This window comes from Cyprinodon tularosa, unplaced genomic scaffold (genome assembly GCF_016077235.1).
Source record: "Cyprinodon tularosa strain WSP-4 unplaced genomic scaffold, ASM1607723v1 ctg503, whole genome shotgun sequence".
Taxonomy (NCBI): Eukaryota; Metazoa; Chordata; class Actinopteri; order Cyprinodontiformes; family Cyprinodontidae; genus Cyprinodon; species Cyprinodon tularosa.
Genome location: NW_024039234.1, coordinates 406121 through 429564, shown reverse-complemented (window position 1 = coordinate 429564; position 23444 = coordinate 406121). Strand labels below are relative to the sequence as shown.

Here is a 23444-nt window from a genome sequence, read left to right as displayed (position 1 = left end):
TTCTTTTTTGTATTTTATTTTTTTATTTTTCATTATTTTTGTTTAAAATTATTGGAATTATCATCATGTGATTAAAGGTAATAAAGCCAGTGTTTGGTGATTGTTCATCTAACCTAACCACTTTATTGACATGGTTGAGAACAGGTTAGGTGGTATTTTTAGCTGACCAGCCAAGTCATATTTTGACTAAAACACCTTAAGTTGTTTTTTAAATTTTTTTTTGGCAAAAAGTTATGTTTTTTTTAACTCTATAATCTGTCTGATTTTATTTCATGAGTGACTTTTTGTTTATGAAAATTGAAAGTTGTGAAGTCTCAGTTATAAAACACAGATGAATTTATAAATCGGACTTATATGAAAGCTGTAGGGCTCACTGTGGCCCCCTGCTGATGTGGAAGACCTGGGCAGCTGCTTAGTTTGCTATTAGATTTATCAGGATTTATGGTTTGATAACATCTTCAAACATTTTTTTGTTTCACTTTAAGTCATGTGATAACAGGATGACTATCACAAGACTGCATCACTCCTGACTTTTGTGTGATTCTACCATTGTTTCATTATTTAATGTAAACAATAGCTTCTGTGTTTGTTTCGTCGTTTCAACTTTCTCCCACCCTTGTTTTCATCACCTTTCCTTTTCATCTATTAAACCAGCCTGTGGGCGTGATGTTGATCCTTCCACTCTCCATTCTCGCCCTCCGCTGCCAACTGCTCCCCGTCCCTCCCCCCGACGTGCCCGACATTCATTCTCAGCCACTCCTGTCCAGTCTGAGATCCAGCCCTCCCCTGGTCCCTCCCCTCAGCCTTCACCAAGGTGTAAGCGTCCAAAGACAGCCAACCCCAACCTCCATGATGCTTCTGTGAGTGACTCTGTAACCAGGCCTCCTGAAACTCCTCCCTCAGCAGATCATCCTCCAGTTCAGAGCGCCTCCTCCGTTTCTGCTCTCGCAGAAGATCCAATAATCTCTAAATCTTCCTGTAAGATTTCCCCAGATTCTGCAAAGACAGTTGCAGAGCCGCCTAATCCACCTCCATCTCTGTCCTCAGAGATCCTTATACTTCCCCCTTCATCATCATTATCACCTCAACCCCCAATAACCTCCTCATTCATGTCTCCTCAAACAACATCTCTCGCTGTATCGGCTACTTCCACCCATAAGCCAACCTCCGCAGCCTCAAAGCTCCCTTCCTCCTCCCAAACACCCTCTCTACCCAATGATAGTCCGTCTGTTCAGCCTCCTCTTACACGGATGCTCTCTCAGCCCCCGTCTCTGCCCAGAATCTTCCAGGCAGGCCCAGGTAAAGATACTGAGAGACAACATACAGCCTTGGCTTAAACTCTCAGTTGAATATTTCTGTTAGTGTAATGTGCTTCTTCTAAATATCTTGGAACTAACTGGGCTTTGTGTGCACTGTGCATGATGCAGAATGAAATTTTGAGGAGTTTAATATTTAAATGTTTCCTCATCGATGTCGTGTTTAGATTAGATTAGATTACCATAGATGAGCTTTATTGATCTCACAGCGGAGAAATTCACTCGTTACATATTGGCATAGTAATAAAGAAGGTGCAAACAAGGAGGAAAAAGGTGTATTAAGAAGATAAAAAAATAGAAAGAAGGAAAAGAAAAGTAGGAGCCGATGTGACCGGCTGCTGCCTGCGCAGCGCCATCTTGTATAAGTTTCATCCATAGAGTCAAAGTGCCTATTTACGTCCAGTTTCATTTCCTGCCTTACATCTTTAATTGGATTTATACTTTGGCTTCTAACATGTTAATGTGCTGGATCTGAACCATTCCAATGGCAGTCTGTCAGTATATTTATGGCCAGTATCCTCCCGGATAATGAACCTTCAAATCAACCCTAAATCTTTTACAACTTCTCATGTTTTCCTCCAAGTTCTCCCTGTATGAAGCTCCATCCATTGATTAGCTTCCCCATCATTACTGTAGAAAAAGCTTCCACATAGCATAATACTGCCTTGGCCATGTTAAACTGAGGAGATTACATTTTAAAGATGATGCTCAGTGTTGTTTTCCACCATAATTAGTGTTTAACCTCTCAAAACCCACCGGGTCTAACCTGTTTTAAAAGGTTTAGAAATAATAACTTAGAATGCATGAAAATTAGACAGGTAAACTGTTTACCAATATAGACATGTTAGACATCTTTGGAAAGCTCAGATTCTCCACAAATCAACCACCAAGTTCATTTTATGGACACAGCGAGCACCAAAGCACAATAAACACAGATATAGCTGCATGTCAAAATGTAAAGATGACAAAGCAGCCACAGCAAGCAAGCATGTCTTTATTACTGCTGTTCAAAAAAGACCTATTATCTTTGAGAACAAAAAAACAACTTTGAGTCTTGTTTGAACTGATGCAGCTTGGGCTTGATGCAGCTAGGGTGTTTTACTCACCCAATTTTCATGTATATATTCAGAAACTAGAAGGTGTTAGCTTTCAAATAATGCGTCACACATGTAATTTGTGCTTACAGTTCCTAAGTTATTTGCTTTTCCATTTGGGTATGCAAAACAGGCGAGAATTTCCCAAAAAGAGGTGGATGTTTAGAGGTTAAAACGAGGGCCACACACTTCCATTTTGGTCTCATATGACCAGAGAACCTTTTTATTTTAAATGGATTTTGGCAGATTGCAAACAGAACATTTTTTTTTCTGCACTTCCATAAAGGCAGATTGTTTAGTTATAATGTCAACATGTTTTCCAACCCGAGCTGTATATCCATGCAGCTCCTCCAGTTATCACATACCTCATGGCTGCTTCTCCATCTGTGTGTGTGGAGTTCCCTGGTCCTCATAATGCTGGTCATACAAAAACGTTTGCTAACAAACCTTGTTTACACTGAGAATTAATGATACCAAATAAGGTTATATCTCAAGCCATTGATTGCAGTGGATTTTATTTATTAGAATCAAAGTAAAAAGATCTTAGATACTATGCATTACTTTGGCTTTTCTCTGTCATGTAGATGCAATAAAATATACAGATGCCTTTGATTAAAAGATGCAAAATAGTTAAAGTCGGGTAAATATTTTTGACTTGCACTGTAATTACAAAGATCCGTCAACCTCAAAGGAAAAATACTACAAACATTGAAATGTTTCAAGCAAGATCTAAACTTTGAGAAGTTTCGTTTTAAAGACCATATTGGTAGCTTTTAACCTGTAGAGATCAGATGATCATGTTTCAAATTATAGCTTCTGGATGGAAAATGCCTTACTCTTGCAGCATCAGATCAGGAAGTTTGCAAACTCAGCAGAGGAAAGTGAAAGAAAAAGACACGGGCTCTTGTTTTGACTTGATGGTACGCTGTGAGATATATTTTAAGATTCTGATTTTTTTAAGCCAAATTACACAAAGAAGTAATAAGGGAATCATTCCTACTTCCAAATAACACTGCAAACCTAATAGACAAGTGGAACGGGTTTTCTAAAGCAGAAAATAAACAAGAAATGCACATGTTTTAATCATAGTGTGTCGTGGTTTCTAAACTGCATGCTTGTCTTCAACAGGTTCTTTTTTTTCTCTTTGTCTCTATTTTATTTTTTTCTCTTCTAACTGCTTCTCTTTCCATTCTCCTTTAAGCTCCTATAAAGCATCAGCAGCGACCCCAAGAGGTTCAGAGTGCAGATGAGTTTAACGGTGTGTCTCTTTTTTCACTCTTTAACCAACGTGTTGCTTATCCAGTTGGTTCCTATAACTTCTCATCACTCCTCTCGCCTCCCCTGCACATCAGGCCAGTCCCATGTTTTCAGACCCCAGGTTGTGAAGTCTATCACTCGCCCCACCTCTCCCACACCTATATCTTCTCCACTTTCCTCCTCATCATCATCATTATCATCTCTCCCCAAATGCCCCCCCTCTGGCTCAGAGTCAGGTAATAACTGGGTTTGATCGTTACTCCCACATTTCCTGCCTCCTACTTTTCATGTAAGTTTTCTTTCTGTTTCCTGTTTTCCTTTCTATCCTTCCTCTCCATTTCCATTAGTTACTAAGGACATTTGGCCTCTTTCCGGCCCCCCTGCAACCACTGAAAACATCAGCCCCGTGCCTCTGCTGACTAGTCCAGATCTGGATTCTCTCTGTGACCCAGAGATTCCAGCTCGTTCTTCCACGCTTCTTCCCTCCTCATCTTATTTCTCATCCTCTCTCACTTTCATTCAACCTTCTGCTCCAGTCCTCTCTAGTCAGACAGGTACATCTGCTTCCTAATCAAACATTCTCCTTCATGTGTTCATAATTATCTCCTAAATGCTGAATCTGGACCAAATCCTTTTTTTCTGACTTCAATGTTTTTTTCCTTGTGGTTTCTTCTAACAGGCTCATCACTCCCTGTCCATCAGGTGGATAAAGAGACGACTTTAAGCCCAACGAGCCAAGACAAAACCTCGCCTACAAGTTTCCAGGCAGAAATAAACAGAAAAACATCAGATCAGTCAAAGCTGATTATTACAGAGAGCAAAGCTGGAAAGATCAGGTGAGTCCAGAGTTTCATTCCAAATCTCGATTTAGTCCCTTTAGACACAAGTACTATTAGCGAAAGGGGCAAAAACGGCTAACTAAACAGATCTTATAAAGAAAGAAAGGAATAGATAATTTTTCTTGTGTTGTATTAAGATAAAATGAAAATGCAATGCCTTGCTAAAGTATTTCTAATATCAGATTTCACTGTTAGTTGTTTACATTTTATGTGGCAGACTACCACCAATTAGTGCGTAGTTGTGAAATGCAAGAAAATTTATATGCGGGGTTTTAAAACTTTACCAAGTGTTTACAGCCATTTTTATTTTTAATATTTACCAGTTTTTGAAATCTAATGACAGAATTTTACTTAGAAGAGGACGAAAGTTTGGATTGAATGAATGCAGAACTTCCACAGATTCTAATAGATTCCAGATGTTTGCTGTTTTCCCAGTAAGGATTTAAGAAAACTGTGAATGTAACTTTTAATGTCTTCGTTTCAACATGTCAACTGTCTCACTACTCCTCCATAAAAGTCAGATCTGTGAGGTGCGCAGTCAACATTTACCCTTTCAACCCACTGTTGCACCTTGGTTGTAAATCTGCAGCTTCTTCAAAGTTACTGTGGACATCTTGACTGCTTTATTGTTTAACGCTCTCCTAACATGGCTTTAATGTTTCCTCTTGGTAGATTTGTAGTTGTGTATTTGAGGATGAGGGGAAAAGGAGCTTTGTGTTCAAAACTTCAGGTCTCCTATAATCTTAAGTGTGCTTTAAAATTCTCTACAACTTCATCCCTGGCCTGTCTGCTCTTTTTCTTGGTATTGTGATGCTCTTTCTCTAACAAACCTATAAGATTTTATTTGGGGTAAGATAGTCAAGAGGGATGATTTCATGCCATTTATTCCTAACAGACATTAATTCTTTCTTCCTTTTCTCAACTATATAGTGTTTTGTTGGTCTGTTAACAAAACTCTGAATACATTCCATGTAAACTTGTGGTCATGAAAGTGTCTAGTTGGTGTAAATAATCTGGAAGGTTACATATGTGGGAAAACTGGAAATAGGTTGTTTTCTTTGGAATTTTTTTTTTGTACATAGTTTATACTCCCTCTTGATTACCTTCATAACAAAAATAAGTTACCGTAATTTTCGGACATAAAGCCGCAGAAGCTGAATTGCATGATTTGTACATATACAAGCCGCACCGAACTATAAGCCGCAGGTTTTTTATGTTTAATTACCATATGGTTCGTGCACAGAGAGGATTGTCCGGAAGGAGGCAACTGTTTGGGGAAGCTCCTATTTATTATTTCTACTGGTACGTTTGTTTTACATAATGAGGACGTCACACAAACCGTCTAGCGTCTCGTACCACTCGCGTTAGAAGTCTGCTTCCGGAGGACCTCCGCATTCCCGTGCGCGCGGCTACCTTACTTGTGTGTTGAAGCAAATGTGACGTCAACATGGTGGATGGTAAAATCCATAAATTTAGGTATTACCCTAGCGGCTGTTAGCTGTAAAAGTCCATAGATAAGCCGCATTGTTATATTAGCCGCAAGGTCGAAAAAATGGTCGAAAAATGGGGGAAAAGTCGCGGCTTATAGTCCGAAAATTACGGTAACTTTAATGATCTCACATTGGATAAATGTACCTCTACATTTAACCCACCCCCTTGGGGAGCAGTAGGCTGCCATCGTGGGGCGCCAAGGGAGCAATCAGGGGTCAAGGGTCTTGCTCAGAGACCCAGAGTGGCAGCCTGTGGGAGCTTGTTTTGACTCATAACCTCAGGGTTCCAAGCTCTATGCCCTTACCACTAGGCCGCCACTCCCCCTTCATAAAACAGTGATTTATAATTACAGTGAAGAAATATTTATTTCTTTACTGTAATTGTAACAATCTTTCATGTACCTCCAATCCTACAGGCACTATTTACAAAAGAAAATATATTTTACCCTAAATTCTGTGATGGGATGGGTCTGCTTGGCCAGACTTGTCAAACTTGTTGATGCCTGTGTACATTTTCAATCATCCATGTCATTGCAACCACAAACAGGCTTAAATCTTGCAGAAAAGAATCTCTTCAGTGGCTTTAAATGTGTTTTGGGCAATGCTGCATGACCATGCAAAAAAAACAGCTGACTGTTTAAGAGGAAACAAAAGGCTAATTCACTGACTTACATTGTTGGCTGGGTTTGTGATAGGAAACTTCTACCAATGGCCTGTTTTCCTTAAATAAAGATTATTTTACATTATCTATATTTAGTTTAGGAAAAACACTGCACATGTTAAACTGAATTTAAGAGAACATTCATTTGCTGAACGGAAAGAAAATTAATGAAATTATAATTGGTAGTTTTTATTTTCTTCTATCATTTGGAGCTGAAATCAACATTGAAATAATGGTTTGTACAGGTGTTGAGCACTCTAGTCAAATTTAGTATCCCTGCATGTGCAGTGAGTGTTTTTGTTGTATGCAAACTGTTTACCATCATAAAGGTCTGGTGTCTGATGGGACGTTGCTCGGTTTTCTGTGGTTAGATCACATTTGGCTCAATGAGCAGGTTTAAAATTCAACGTGAGACAAGTTAGAATGATTTTCTCTGCACTTGAGGATTCAAAACAACACATGATTGGTTCGCTAGCAAAAATATATGATTTATATCTATATATGATTTAATATATATATATAATTAACTTAAAATTTAGTAGAGAAATTGTTATTAAAATAAAATCAGATTTTGAAACTAGCATCCTTTCTGTCAATATTTTCCTAATATTTGAAGTTGTGATATTTTAACTCACCGAAAGGGTTTGACGTGTGCTTCATCTCATGTGTTTCCAGTCTTCTTATTCAAAGTCAAACTTATTCATGATCCTTGGATGGAAAAGGAGGAAATCCACTGGCTGACTTGTCTGTAGGTCTTAATGCTAGATGAACACATGCTACAGAACTTTAGCTTTAGATATGTCTAATTACCAGATGTTCTCCCAAAAATTGTGTTCAGAGGGAATCCATTGATCATCTTTAAAACCAAAAACATAAAGGTAAACCAAGATTTTTAAATGTTACTCAGTTACAAACTACATTTTTTTTTTTATCATTCTTATCTTAAATCTCTGAATCAGATTAAGGAAACAATAAAAATGTATTATCATAGTAATAAATATGTCATTTAATTCAGTTGCAGTAGGAATTATTGTTGTCATTAATTAGGATTTTATGTAGATATTGTACCTGTGTTAGGATTTATTTTTACATGTAAGAATAGATTATTGAAAGGCATTTATTCTGTAAACGGAAACAGGGCAGGGTTTTACAAAACATTTCTGAAGCTGATTGATGTTTATCTTTGTCATCTTTGGGTGTGAAAGAGCTAAGACAGCCGTTAGCACTAAAACCACAGACAAATCATCTCAGCCCTCAAAAACAGATTTTTTTTTTTTTCTTTGCCAAAACTATTTTCCAAGTTGACTGTTGATCTGTTTGTGTAAAACCCAACTGAACTGAGATTCAGAGTCAGACAAACAAACTAACAGCTACTTTTCATAGCTTAGTGAAGCCCTCCTTCTTTCACAGTAATATTCATAGTTTTGATGTTTTGTATACGGACTAATGACTGAGTATTAACAGGTTAGAACAAGTTTACCTTACTTTACCAGCACCCACAATGATCCAAATGGCTCCAAGCTAACCAACCTGAGTGATTCATCTCACTGATATGAATCAAGGCTTCTGAGAATTGTCTGTCTGCTGCTCATTGACATGTCATGTTGCTTTGTACGTCTGACTTTGGAACTTCCACGATGCTAACATGAGTTAACCTCTGCACTTTGCTTCCTGTTGCCCCCTCATTTTAAGATAACCCACGGCTCTGCAGTTTGTCTCCTTTAAGTCTGACTGCTTATATCTCTGTCCTCAGTCCTGCTCAGCCCTGCTCAGAGCTGATCATAGCCCCGCCACCTCCCTGGCCTTTTTCCTGCAGTGAGAGCTCCGCCCCTGAGCAGCCATCCACCTCTGTCGTAGCTGCATTTATCACACCTAAGCAGCTGAATGTTGAGGGAAAATCTGAACTGAAAAAGTTAAGCGAGGGAGTTACGAGCGAAAAAAACATTTCCCCAACAAAACCTGAGGTTTTCAATGAAGACGTTTTTAACCGGTCCCTTAACCAGAGGCAGAAATCGGGGGGATTGTTTCTGGAAGAAGATGACTTTAGGTGTGATACTATCAAAAGGTGTCCTCCAGGGTGAGTTTTGTTGAATCTTAATGGCAAGATCAAAGTCACAAAATGAGTAGAAAGTGCCTTTGCAAAAGCATTCACTATTTTTACCATTTGTTCACATTTTATATATATATATATATATATATATATATATATATATATATATATATATATATATATATATATATATATATATATATATATATATATATATATATATATGTATGTATGTAAAAAAAAAACAGGTTAATTGTGTTTCACTGATGTTTTTATGTGGAAGACCAACACAAAGACCTGAATAATTGATAAATGGAAGAAAACGATACTTTGTGAGGTGAATTGCATACCTAAATAATTTAATTGGTAAAAAGATTTCACCTTCAGGGGCATAGGAGATTTGATAGAAAACAGAGGAACGAAATTGACTCTTTTTTTCCCCAGCTCTGTCTGGCCTCTATAACTGCAGCAAGATGTGGTCCTGGTCTGGAGTCAGGGGGCCTGACTGCCAATTTACCGCACACTTTCTAGATTTGTATTTGTAAAGTATGTTAAAAACCATCAGAATTAGAAATAAAATAGTATTTTTCCTTTTAATTTTGTGTTTCTCTGTTACATGAAATCCCAATGAAGTACTTCAAAGTTTGTAGCTGTAACATGAAAGAAATGTGAACAAGTTTAGGAGTAGGAATGCTTTTAAAATGCACCATGAAATAAGACTGCAAAGTATACTGACAAAGAAGATACAAAGGTTAAGCCTTTTTATTTATCTGTTCTGCAGTCTTGAAAATAAAGCAAATGAAAAGACATCCCAAACAGAACAGTTAGAGGGAGCGTCCGTACTGACGGAGCACCAGAAACGATCAGATATCCAGAAAAAAGAAGAGGAGCAGAGCCGGAAAGAGGCAGAGCAAAATAAGGCGCACCTGAAGCAAAAGGAGGAAATGCAAAAGCATGAGGAAGAGAGGAAAAGGGTGCTTGAAGAGGAGAAGAGGAGAATTCTACAGGAGGAAGAGGATGAAAAGAGGGAGAAGGAGAGGATGAAACTAGAAGAGGCCAGACTCCTGAAGGAGAAGAGGGATAAACAGGAGAAAATTAGGGAGGAAGAGGAGCAGAGAAGAAAAGAACAGGAGAGGATGCTCCTGGGGACAGAAGCACAGAAACAACAGGAGAGAGAACAATTCCTGAAGAAGATGAAAGAAGAGGAGAAACAATTAGAGGAGCAAAGAAAGAAGCGGGAGGAGGAGAAAATAAAACTTCTGCAGATGGAAGAGAGGAGGAAAATGGAGGAAAGACTTCTGAGAGAGGCAAAAGAGAGGGAACAACAGAACATAAAGGAGGAGGAGAAAAGAAAGAAACAGAAGGCAGAGGAAGAGAAAAAAAGAAACGAGGAGGGGAGACGGAAAGAGGATAAGAGGAAGAAGGAGGAGGAAGAGAAAAAGAGGTTGAATGATGAGATGAAGAGAAGAGAAGAAGAGAAGAAAATCAAAGATCTGGAAGAGAGAAAAAGGGAGGAGGAGGAGAAAAGGGTCAACGAGGCAGACGACAAAAGAAAGAAGGAACAAGAAGAAAAGGAAAGAGCTTTACAAGAAGAGAGAGAAAGAACTGAGAGAAAGAATCAGGAAGAGAAGAAAAGACGTGAAGAGGAGGATAGGAGGAAGGAGAGGCTTTTATTAGAGCAGAGGGAGAAGGAAAGGATGCAGAAGGATGCAGAAGAAAGAAAGAAGAGAGAAGAACAGCAGAGACGGTTGCAAGAGGAGCAGAAGAGGCAGGAAGCGGAGAAGAAAATCAAAGAGGAGAAAGAAGAGGAGGAAAGGAAGAGGAACGAAGAACAAAAGAAGCTTTTGCAGCAGAAGGAGGAGATGGAGATCAGAAAGAAGGAAGAGGAGAGAGCAACTTTGCTGAGCATTGTGGAGGAGAACAAGTCAGATGAGGACAAGGAGAAGATGAAATTATTCTCTCCTCCTGATGTCAAACAATCACACACAGTCATTAAAGGTGAAACACAAACCCAGCTTCCTCCTACACAGCTCCCTCCTCTGGTCAAAACCAGTCTTACACCCAAACAGCCTCTGCAGCTGCTTTGCATCCGGGCAGAAGATGGAAAGAAATTCACTGAACCAAACTCTACTATTGATGAGCGGTAAGTTACAGTAATGATGCAAAGATATAACCTTTGGTGTATCCTGCTTTGTTCCTGCCTGTTTCTATGCTAAATATACAATATATTGATTTATGAGCAAACAAATCATCTGATCTGCTCTCCTTCAATGATTTTGAGCTGATTTATTCCATGTTTCAGATATTTCCCATAAGTGTTGTGTTTGTTCTGTGCTGATGAGCTGAGCTCTGTGGTTAGCTACAAATTAAAATCTTTTTAGTTTTTTTCCTCAACACAAAAACAACCATAACTGCCAAAAAGTGCTGTACTTACCAAGTAAAATTTAAATAATAAAAATCTACATAGACGTTTAAACAAATAAAACAGATAGAACAAACTAATTAAAACGAATAAAACCATAGAAAAAATATAAAAAAAACATGTTAATGCAAACAAAGAGAGAGTCTTATGCTGTATTAAAAGCCAAATAATAAAAATAGGTTTGAAGCCGATTTTTAACAATAGTAAATAGGATTAAAGCTTATTCCACCATTTTGGAGCAGCAGCTGAAAAAACTCTGTCTCCTCTGAACTTTCTGTTTTTTATTATCTAAGCCCTACATTTCCCCCAAAGAAGCCCTAAGTGGAAGCTTAGGGCTTCAGTTTATTTATGTAGTGCCAATGCACAACATGTAACATCAAGGAGTCAATGAGGTGCTGTGGTCACCTCATTGACTCTTCTGCAATCCCTCACACTAAGCATGCTTGTAGCAACAGTGGAGAAGAAAAACTCCCTTTTAACAGGAAGAAACCTCCAGCAGAACCAGGCTCAGTGTGAGCGGCCATCTGCCGAGGCCAACTGGGGTTCAAGGAGACAGAAGCAGAGCTACAAAAAGCAGCTGCAAAAGGCGGCCCCGTCCAGGAAACACACAGCCAGGCAGACGAGCTCTGAGCCAGCTCCCATGTCAGAGGATGAAGAGAGCACGTCCAGCCAGTCACAGTTGGAGAAACAGGACTACACTGGAAAAACAGGCCAATCTCCAACATCTATAAACAAGGGTGATGATGGCAGCAGCACAGCTGATATTTTTCTCCTAGATAGAGTAACAGCCAAACAGGAAGAGACAAGGCAAGGCTACTATAATAGAAAAAGCATAGAGAGCATAAGATTACAGATTGATAATGAACAGATTCTGCAGAGTGGGAGAATAGAGATAGAATGATGAAATGGGGGTCCCTATAAGTCTTCCAGAAGTCTAAGCCTATAGCAGCATAACTATAAAGATAGCTCAGGAATTCAGAATTAAAGAAGGGAAATGAATATCATAACATTTAAAAAAAAAATCACATTGAATAAATGTTATACAATTGTGCCATGTAATTTCAAAGTTATACTCTCTCTTTGGTTCATAATATTGCTCAAAGTTTAAAATAATCTTTTCTTTTTTTATTTTATCTTTTCTAACATTTTACAGATTAAAACATACAGATTGTTTGCAAACAACACTGCTGATTTTTTTCTCCATTCCAATTTCATCATAGCCTGGCCTAAGAACCCCTTGAGCCTTACGAATATGCTGAATACTTACTTAAAAACATGCTACATTACACATCCTATTTTATTAAAACATGCCCCCTCCCCCCATGTGAATACTTTTTACACTTGTGAAAAAATATATAGATATAATTTTTTCCCCACAAAAAAGTCCTGTATTAAACACAGATATAATGTGCAGAATAACAGAGAGCGATACAAGTTAAATATGGATCCATAACGATTTTTTTGTTCATCCCAGCTTCTTAGATTCCTCCGTCTGATAATGAAATATCTTTAGTCATCCCACCCCAGTTGTTAGTTGCATCAAATTCTGCTTCGCTTCCTAATTTCCCACTGTCTGATCTATGTGTGCTCTTAAACCCTCAACATGTTTCTGTCTGTTTCTCTTTATTTTCTTATTTGTTTTCCTTATTTTCCCTTCTTACTACAGTCTGAAGAAGCCCTCTGTCATAGAGGAACGCTCCATATCAAACAGTGACACCCCAGAAAAGGAACGATCCGACTCCTGTCATTCTCCATCTGATATTCATTCAGGCTCTACTGTTGACCTGAATAAAACACTGAAATTAGAGGTCTTGACCTTAGCACCGTCTCCACAGAGGCTGTCAGATGCAGAGACTCCTCTTTGGAAAGTGTTAGAGGGGAGAAATTTAACTGATACAACTGTTCAAATATCTGCCAAGATGGGTGCAAAACCTTGTTGCAGAGGGTAAGGATGGATGACGGGGGGACAGCTTTGTGCTTGCTTCTCTGATTTATCCTCCTTTCCATGCTTCTGTTTTTCTAAAGCATAACTTTGAATAATAAAAATAAATGTGTTTAGAGAAGCCATGAATTAACATTAATCTGACTTTTTTTGCAGTTCACCTTCAGAAGAATCTACCAAGGGGGAATCAGAGAAGCTCCAACCAGCAAATTATTCAGAATCACCAACAACAAGCTCACAATTAGCCTCAGATGAGCCAAAGGAGCCTGAAAGACCCACTGTGCAACCAGCAATCTCCCCTGAGCCTTCCCAAAAATCAGCTGGAGAGAAGACAGATGTGTTGCCGGCAAAACCGAAACGAGAGCAGGGGCAAGACCTCAAGCTTTCATGTAAACTGCAACAGGAAGGAGATGGCGAAAAGAAGCAAGCTGAAGCTGTTGATGGAGAAAGCCTTGTGATCACAGAGGAGCCGGAGAGCCGTGAAGTGAACAAACTTTGGGCAGCTGTGGAGGAGACCACAGCGGAAGCAGGGGCGCATAGAGAGTCGGAAAGTACTGAAAGTCCTGCAGCGAAGGAGCAGGAGGAGGGTGTAGTAGGGGGGTGAGTCAGTAATGGTTGCATACCTTCCAGACACAAACCTAAACCTTTACTAACATCATTCCAATGTGCTGCAGTCTAACCACAGCAATCAGTGGCTACAACTAACCCCATTTAAGCTCCTCTTTCAAACGGAAGGAATTTTATCTGAGCTTTATAGTTAAATAAATGTGTGTATGTTTTTTTTCTGTGTGTGTGTGTGTTAGCGCCCTGAAATGGGCAGAGGGAGATGTGTGTGTTGCAGAGGAACAGAATGAGACATCTGCTGGCTTCATGTCAGCAATGTTTGGGGTTTTGCACAGAGGGTGAGTCTGCCTGCTGCTGTGGTCAGATTACCTGTTCAGGTGCTCTGCTGAATGCTGATTTTTGCAGACTAATATAACATTAGTCATTGAAATATTTTTCTTTTTTTATAAATTTCTGCATGAATGAACCCAACTGGTTATGAGGTAGTTTATAGAAACAAAATGAAAACAGCATCAAATCTGATTAGAATGTAACTTTACAGGCAATCATTTTTCTGAAATTTTGTTTTCAGTGCTAAACATTGGGAGCAGAGAGCTCTAAATCATAATTATTATAGCTCCCTAATGTGCTTTAAGGTCTCCTAACAACATTTCTATTGGCTACTGTTAGAACCCTTAATGTGTATAAATGAAGATTTTGAGCTTAAACTGCCCCAAGTGCTGTCCTGAAAGGCTGAAATACCCATTTTCTGCTCAGCGAATGTACTGTTTCTGATTGAAGCTCGCAATAACATTCCTTGGTGTGAATATTGCTAAATAAAAAATAAGTCAAAGTAAGTTATTTTAAGTGTCAGCAAGGGGTATAAAATGCCAGATATAAAAATATCTAAATTGGCTTTTATACAAGCATCAAGATTTTCAAAAACATGGCTGCCGCTCAGTGCATTCTGGGATGCGGCATTGTTTTGGTGCTCTTTTTTTTTTTCTCCCTTTTTTTTTTTTTTAGAAAAAAAAAGCACCTATCCCTGCTATCACAGGATGCAATGTGTAGCAGCCATGTTTTTAAACACTTGATGCATGTATAAGAAAACTAATTTCTACACTTGTGCAGATATTCCTGCTGATAGCAGATAGTAGGAAGCTTGAACTAAACACTATGGAGTTTGAGGCCTTTTCTAAAGGGAAATTATGAGAAGGGTAGTCATCTTGCAATCTGAGAGTTTTTTGGGCAATTCCTGCTTCCTCTTTTCATATACCGATTCATCAACAAGGCATGTACATACCAAGTTGCTCACCGGTCTGCATGTTGGTGTATGAATCTGTGCATATTTAAGAGAGAAATTGGGTTAATGTAGTGATATTATAAAGCACTTTGACTGGTCAGTAAGACTTAAAACATGCTTTATGAGTTCAGTCCTTTCACCTAGTTGGGTCTCTTTAATAAGTAATTCAAATCTTAAGTTTCTGTTTTGTTTAGTGAGTCATTTTTTTCTGACACTTTTAGTGTTTTGGTTTTTTCCTCTTTAGACTGTGTAGTGTGTAATGCTGTGCCATGTTGCCAGATGCAGGTTTCCTTTTAAATAGTCTTATTTTGAACATGTTTGGCTGGGGGGAAAAATGCATAAGCCTCAGCAAAGACCAAACTTTGACAGATGATAAAAAACAGCAGCCTAATGGCATTAACATTTGCTTTACTGACTGTAGCAAAAAAGGCAAAAAACAAACAAAGACTGTGCTCCAATCAAACATTAAAAACAAACTGACTAATACCAATTGGGATGTTTTGGAAAAATCTGTTCATATTTATGCTAAAATATTCCTCATGGTTTCTCAAACCTACAACAGAAAACCTCCAGATTTACCAGTCTATAATGTGTAGTGTGCAAATTTTATGTGGTGATCTTGATGTTTTTGGTGTATTGGTTTTGCTGTTAGCATTCACTTTGTTGTTCTGCTCAAAACATTTGCCATTTTACTAATTTTTATTTGCATATCTAGTAATCTACCCTTGATTTTGAGAGTTTCAACGTTGTTTACGAGGTATTTCACTTGTATGAATCATGCGGTGCCAGTATGATTTATACAAGAAAGAAAATAGTGGTTCTTTCTATTTAGAGTTTGAATAGAGGGAACTAGCTATTTTCTTTGGTTACTTTGAGCAATTTCTTGGATGTGCACCAAAACAAAGTCTGCTAAGGAAGCAAATCAAGCATGGCGTTCAGCTGGTTCTTTGTCAGTAGTTCAACTGTGGTCATGCTGCTGGGTCATTTCGGGGTGAGCTCTGTCTCACAGTTTTCCTGTTTGTCCTGTTTTGCTTCTTAGCTATGAGACAATGGCCTCCATGCTGCTCACATCGGGATCAGATGGTGCCAGTCAGGAGACTTCAGCAGATAAACAATGGCCACTAAAAAATAGTGCTGAACAACTATGTCTACAAGAAGTAGAAAGAGAAGCGCTGTGCATTACTGAACCAGATAATGAGCCACCAAGCTCTGTTGATGTAGACATTTTACCTCCAGTGGGTTTTTCTGACGCAGCAGAAGGTCAGGTGGTTGTTAAAGAGGAGGTCCCCAAGAATACATCGGTTCATGAACCAGAAGCCACCAGACGTGGACTGAGCTTGGTAGCCAGTCTGCGACTGGCAGCCAGTGAACAAGAGAAGGAGAGAGAACAGGCGATGGAAAGACAAGAAAGAGAGGGAATGGAAAAATGTATAAATGCTGAAAGGGAAAATATGGGGAAAGAAGAGGCAAAGAGCCTAGAAAAAGAAATACCAGTGAGAGGAGAGAAAGATATGATAGCAAAAGAACCACTGAAGAAAAAAGATGGAGAGAAGAGAGAAAGTAATACAATAAGAATGATCGAGGCAGAAAAAAAGGAAACGCAGAAACAAGAAATGGACAAAACCAAGAAGGAAGAGATAGAAAAGCTGAGAAGGATAGCGTCAGAGAAGAATGGAACAGAAAGTTTGAAAGAGAAGGAGGTAGAGACGAAACAATGGGAAATATTAACAAGAGAAGACGTAAAGATAAACAACAGGGAAAGACTAAAGATAGAAGAAGTGGAGAAACTAGAAAGATTGAAGAGAGAGGAGACAGAGAAGAAAGAAAGAGAAAGGTTGGAGAAAGAAGAGGCAGAAAAGAAAGAAAATGGAAGACTAAAGAGCGAAGAAATGGAGAAGAAGGAAAGGAAGAGACTACAGAGAGGAGAAATGGAGAGGAAAGAAAGGGACAGACTACAGAGAGAAGAAATGGAGAGGAAAGAAAGGGACAGACTACAGAGAGAAGAAATGGAGAGGAAAGAACAAGAAAAACTTAAGGGAGAAGAAATGGAGAAGAAAGAAAGGGAGAGACTACAGAGAGAAGAAATGGAGAAGAAAGAAAGGGAGAGACTACAGAGAAAAGAAATTGAGAGGAAAGAACAAGAAAGACAAAAGAGAGAAGAAATGGGGAGAAAAGAAAGGGAGAGACTACAGAGAGAAGAAATAGAGAGGAAAGAACAAGAAAGACTTAAGAGAGAAGAAATGGAGATGAAAGAAAGGGAGAGACTACAGAGAGAAGAAATGGAGAGGAAAGAACAAGAAAGACTTAAGAGAGAAGAAATGGAGAGGAAAGAACAAGAAAGACTTAAGAGAGAAGAAATGGATAAGAAAGAAAGGGAAAGACTTAAGAGAGAAGAAATTCAGAGGAAAGGAAGGGAAAGACTAAAGAGAGAAGAAATGGAGAGGAAAGAAAGGGACAGACTAAAGAGAGAAGAAATGGAAAAGAAAGAAAGGGAGAGACTACAGAGAGAAGAAATGGAGAGGAAAGAACAAGAAAGACTTAAGAGAGAAGAAATTGAGAAGAAAGAAAGGGAGAGACTAAATAGAGAAGAAATGGAGAGGAAAGAACAAGAAAGACTTAAGAGAGAAGAAATGGAGAGGAAAGAAAGGAAAATATTGGAGAAAGAACAGGCAGAAAAGAAGGAAAGGGAGAGACTACAGAGAGAAGAAATGGAGAAGAAAGAAAGGGAGAGACTAAAGAGAGAAGAAATGGAGAGGAAAGAAAGGGATATATTGGAAAAAGAACAGGCAGAAAAGAAAGAAAGGGAAAGACTAAGGAAAGAAAAGGAAAGGCTGGAGAAAGAAGAGGAAGAGAGGAAAGAAAGGAAAAGATTGGAAAAGGAAGAGGCAGAGAAGAAGGAAAGGGAAAGACTGAAAAGGACAGAGGCAAATAAAGATAGAAAAAAGTTGGACTTGAAAAATGAAAGAATAAGAACTGAGGAGAAAGACAAGGAGATAATGCATTTCAGTCAACAGGGAAAACTCTCTGATGAGGATGAAACAGATAAGGAAGAAAATGTAGTGATGGAAAAACCAATGAAGGGATGGGAGAAAAGAGAGGCAAATTCTCCATCTGGCTCTTTATTTATTCAAAAGAATGAAAAACAAAATAAAACTCTATCAATTAAATGCCCCGCTCTGAAGGAGGCAGAGCTTGATGATATTGCATATGATGAGAGACTACAAGGACACGACAAGAAACTCCAATCTGACCTCAAACCAACCACAACGGTTAACCCTGAATCTGTGAGTCTTGTTAAAAAAGCACCATCCGTTAAGCAGGGTACTTCCACACCTAAACACGATGCCCTCCCAGTGTGGCTTCAAGAGGAGGAGGAGGAAGAAATAGAGTATGAAAGGGGACAGGAAGATCTTGGCTCCATATGGATGGCTGAACTGTATATGGAGGGGGAAACAGGGTGAGTGGGGAATGATGGAGGATGAAATACCAACAGGAATGGGAGTGTGACTTGGCTATATCAGAAAGATCTCATTGTGCCTGCTGTTATTTAGAGAGATCTCTGTTTAAGCATTTGTGGATGCCTTCTCATAACAACACAGTTCACCTTTCAAAAAATGTTAACAGACTTATATCTTGTGCATTTTGACAGTTTGGTTTTTCTGTGGAAGTCTTTCTCATGACAGAAATGCATCTGCATGTTTCCAACAACTGGCAATGATACATAATTTTAAAGTAAAAAAAAAATCCCTCTAAAATGTTTATCTTAATAAGAAGCAACACTTAAGTTATTATAGTTTCATACAGCAATGCACTGGCGATCTGTCCAGGGTGTACTCTGCCTCTCACCCGTAGATAGCTGCACCAGCAACCTTTGCGACCCCGCTTGGGGTAATTTCATACACATCTGTAATATATTATGAAACAAAAATCATGGTTCTGTTTTACACAGGACATTAGCAAAATTGTACAGGGATTAGATCAGTAAACAATCAAAGCAAATTTGCTTTAGAAATCATCTTAACTCCATGGTTCGCAATTACTGTGCATTAAATTACATGGGAAGTAGAATTAGCATAAAAAAATGCAGTGTTGTAGTGGTTTTACTGCAGACCAGCCATCGTTTGATTAATTCATTTATTCAAAATTATCCTCATTTCCATAGAATTATTGTTCAGAAAGTTAGTATACTCTTCCTGAAGTAAGACGAACCAACTCTTAATAGCATATAGCATTTGACAAAATGCTTTTCACTACAGTCAGCTTTAAAAGTTGCAACAATTTCTTCGCCTCCTCTTGTTTCTGCTTATCTTGTGCAATGCAAAACTAGCTTAGCAGAACACAATAAAAAAACGCTGGGTAAGTTTTAATGCAAGTTTTAGCTTAATTTGAGATAAAAAGATAAAATAAAAATAACGTCATGTACTGATGTTCCGTTCGGGCTGCACTTCTCAAAAACTATCCTATACAACTTACTAGAGTCAGATCCATTACTAAATGAGTTATATGACCCAGAGCGCCACTTTACTGTAGTTTGAGCTGCCATTAAACAGGAGAGCCAACGAAGCTAAAAGCTTCATGATCAGAGTGTCTTTTTTTTTTGTGTGTGTGTGTGTTTTTTTTTTATTTATTTAGGATTTAATCTAGAGGTGTGAATGGGGGTTTTCTACACAAGTAACTCCTTGACTTCTCAATCTGCTGGTCAAAAGTTTTCTGCTTTCAGATTCTAAAAAGGGAGAGAGGCTATTTTTCTTTCTCATAGTACAGTGCTGCTAATCTGGCGTTAACTAGACTGATACATGTAGTTCAAGTGGAATTCGACACCATAGCCATTGGAAAAGGCTCCTGTGTAAAGTTTTTGCAAAAGGGAGGGACATCAGTACAACACTTTGAGCTGATTGGGTAAATCCCCAACTGGCACCTGCCTCCCATGAGCTTTTAGCCAATCACAGCAGCAGTAATAGCTGTAACGTATATGTGTGCAGATGCTGTTTATATGTACTTACCATTTGTATGTGGCATGTACTTCATCCTTGACAATTCCAACAATGTTTTCCTGGTGCCTCGGATGAAAGCATGACATTCCATTTAGATTTGAGCAGCCATGACCCCGGGCTCCCAAATACCAGCTAATATTTGCCGCAGAGGACTTTTTTGTTGTATTTGCCTAGTTTCACATCAGCAATGACCAGCTTTTTTAACTTCAGCCCCTTGGTTTTTGGCCAAATTCATTTGGGACGTATCTCATCTTTTTATTCCACAAGGGCACAAATTGCCTCATTTGGCTTCTTTTTCAGAAAAAAATAGAGTTTTTTTTTTTTTTATATATATATTTTTGGGAGTTTTATGAAATCATAGATCTTGCGATAATTCATCTTTTTGCAAGGTAACATTGTCGCCAGTTTTCAGGAAGACTGAAGCTGGAATTTACAAGTCTAGCGCCCCTAGTGGCTAAAACAAAAATACAGTTTTCCCTAAAAGTTGCCTACAGCTGAACCCATTTTCATAGAATAAACAACCCTTGTTTCATTGTTGTTAAAGATGGTTGATATACATAAGACAGAATTATTATTTTTTTATGAGTTATTTTAGCCCTGAAGTATGACCGTGGCTGAATAGATGATAACTTTGCTTTTCTTGTCACATAAATCCTCAGTTCAGAAAAACTGGAGGTATTATAAGGACAGTTTTGGTCAACTGATGTTTTTGGAGCAAATAGAAGATTCCTAAACTAAGGTTTTATGGTAGTAAAGCACATTTTGCATGGGACCATTGAAGCAATAATATTGTTTTGCTGCTTGGAAGTGCCAGAGCATGCCATAAATGCATGTTACTGTACATTAGTCGTACGTCTTCCAGTTCTGAATTCTTCCCCTTTTGTCTTTAGCCTAGGCCGTCCACATCCTGCCGAGGCCCAGAAGCCTTCATCATCCCCCTCCACCGAACAATTTCCTTATCAGACCTTTAATACGAAGCAGCAAAATAAACCCCAACCTGCTGAGACAAACACACAGCCTTCCGACCCTCTTTTAATCCGTCAGTCGAAGGAGGCAACAGAAACACAATCGATGCAAAAACAAGATGACAGAGTTTTTACTAAAACTGATTGCAGCCTGAAGGGGACGGATTTTGTTCAACCTTTGGTGGTTCCTGAAACACCCACTGGCATTAGTATCAGTAAGATACATGAAACAGAAATGCCCTCGCATTTGCAAGGAAGTCTTGAATTGAGGTCCGAGGATGACCAGAAGACCGCCAGTCTTACCAACATTCCCTCCAAAGAGCAGCAGCTCCAAGAGGAGGAGAGACTTTTACTGGCAAAGATTCAACAGATGTCAGGTGACTCCTCCCTTGGTAGTGTGCCTCTTACCCTGAAACGTCTCATTCCAATTCCTGGTGACATTGACAGCGATCCTACAGAGAGGGGAAGCCACTTAAACACCCACCCTGACCTTACCGATCACAGTCAGGTCTCAGTTGTTATCTGCTCTGATGCTTTGCAGGAAATAAGACTAATTGACACAGAAGAGCCACTTGGAGAAGACACAGTGTAAGTCCCCAGAGGCTAAAAAGACTGTGTTTTTTTCTTAAATCACCTCTACTATAGAGGCAAATTGCTTAGGCTTTCATCTTCTAGTGTATTTGCTTGTAATATAGTAATTATAGCTGAATTATGGCTGATATATGAGTTTGTAAAGCAAAACAATATACATTTTTAAAATATGAATATTGCATTTGTGTACACCCTATTGCAATAAGCTATCAAATTTGAAAGTACTCAGAACAAAAAAGTAAGTGGACTGTGTACGGTAATATGTTGAAGCAAAGACATGAAGTGTCAAGATTTGGTTTAGGGTTGTTGACCCAAAGCAGAGCCAGGAAGGCAGAGGTGAATAGAAGGTTGATTTAATGATGAATTACTGAAAAAACAAAGTCCAAACAAACAGGCAACCAAAAATCCCAAAATGAAAACAAAGTAAAAAAAACAACAAAAAACCCCCCCAAAAAACAAGAAAACTCAAGTCAAATGTTACCAAAAAACCTTGGAGTCAACAGGGGAAGAACTGTAACCAGGAGGAAGGCTCAGAGAGACGAGTTGGAGGAAGACAGACGAGGTTATACGAGGACCCAGCGAAGAGGAACTGAAGAGAGAGGGCTTTTAAAGGAGACAGAGACAAAGAGAGGGCTAATAAGAAGATTGGGAACAGGTGAGGACAGAGCAGAAACAAAACAGGAGCTAGGGAGAAAGTAGAACACAAGAGGGCAGCAGAGGGCAACAAATGAAAAACCTGGAAGACTGGAAATAACTAGAAAACACAACAAAATAATAATTAAACCACTAAGACTATTAAACATGGAGAAAAGAAAAACTAAACACTAAAAAGAAAATATAGGAGAACCAAGACTAGGACAGTAACTGAGAAAAAACCAAAGAACACAATAAATTAAGAATTAAAGAAAAACAAAATAGAAAACAAGGAGAAAAGCAAAACTGGATACTCAAAAGAAAAACATGACAGAAAACAGAAACCTAAAATGAAGAGGGTTAAATTGTGTTTTTGGTCATGTGATGATGCTAATAGGTAAGAAACTGTCATCTAATCCTTATATATTCCTATTTATATGTTCTAATAATCCTATTCTATTCAATTTAGTTTATTTATATATTCATAACACATGTCATCTCAAGGCACATTACAGAGGCTTGGCTATATCAGAAATATCTCATTTCTTTCTGATACAACCATAGTGGTTATCTGTGTAGATATGTAAGTTTGGCTTTTCTTTGCTGACTGGAATTAGAATTTTCTTGACATTGTTGTGCACCTTTAACACTGTTCAATTTTGGCTGATGTTAGCTGACATCTAATCTTTCTTCACCAGCTTTGTTTTCATCAGCTTGTTCAGCTTCCTCACATGACTGCATGTTTGTTGCCACCTTGAAGCAGATGGATGCTCCCGTTTTATCTTTGCAGAACTCTGCTCTGTGTGTTCATTGGCTGCTGTGTTTTGTCTCCTCATAGGACAAAACACAAGAAAGCAGACCTGACTGACGGTGGACCGGATAAACAGTCATCTCAGCATACCATCATTTCCTCGCATCAGTGTGAGATCAACAATTCTCGGCTTCCGACATTAACAGAAGAAGAACCCCCCGAGCTCAAGACTGCTGATCCAATGCCAGTGGTCACAGGGGAGGTAAATGGGAAGGAGGACACTGAGGTAAATGTCTCAGATGTACCCTCAAAGAAAACCTTAACAATCAATAGCTAAACAGTGATTGGTATTGTCATCTTGCTCTTTCCCCAGGACCTTGTAAACTCCAGCCAGTCGCTGCTCCAGTGGTGTCAGAGCATCACCAACAAGTACCAGGGTGTAAAGGTCACAAACTTCAGTACGTCCTGGAGAAATGGCCTGGCCTTCTGTGCCATACTGCATCATTTTCATCCAGACAAAATGTAAAACATCTCTAAACTATCTATATCCCATATAATTATTTTTTAAGCCCATCTCTTACCCTTATTGTTTC

At 38.8% G+C, this 23444-nt stretch overlaps 1 protein-coding gene across 12 annotated transcripts in view; it reads left to right on the top strand.

Annotated features, from left to right (window-relative positions):
* ehbp1l1b (EH domain binding protein 1-like 1b) overlaps window positions 1-23444 on the top strand; it is a 46481-nt gene that overhangs the window by 16248 nt on the left and 6789 nt on the right. For 2 of the 12 annotated variants that reach the window (XM_038303068.1, XM_038303069.1), the window contains exons 8-16: window positions 655-1299; window positions 3612-3668; window positions 3763-3903; window positions 4015-4221; window positions 4347-4503; window positions 13228-13671; window positions 20802-21464; window positions 22939-23137; window positions 23225-23373. In XM_038303068.1, coding sequence (XP_038158996.1) covers window positions 655-1299; window positions 3612-3668; window positions 3763-3903; window positions 4015-4221; window positions 4347-4503; window positions 13228-13671; window positions 20802-21464; window positions 22939-23137; window positions 23225-23373 — 2662 coding nt within the window. Of the gene's footprint in view, window positions 1-654; window positions 1300-3611; window positions 3669-3762; window positions 3904-4014; window positions 4222-4346; window positions 4504-8410; window positions 8735-9488; window positions 10872-13227; window positions 13672-13874; window positions 13974-20801; window positions 21465-22938; window positions 23138-23224; window positions 23374-23444 lie in introns of those variants that run through there. The other 10 variants (XM_038303078.1, XM_038303080.1, XM_038303073.1 and 7 more) reach the window with 9 other exon arrangements.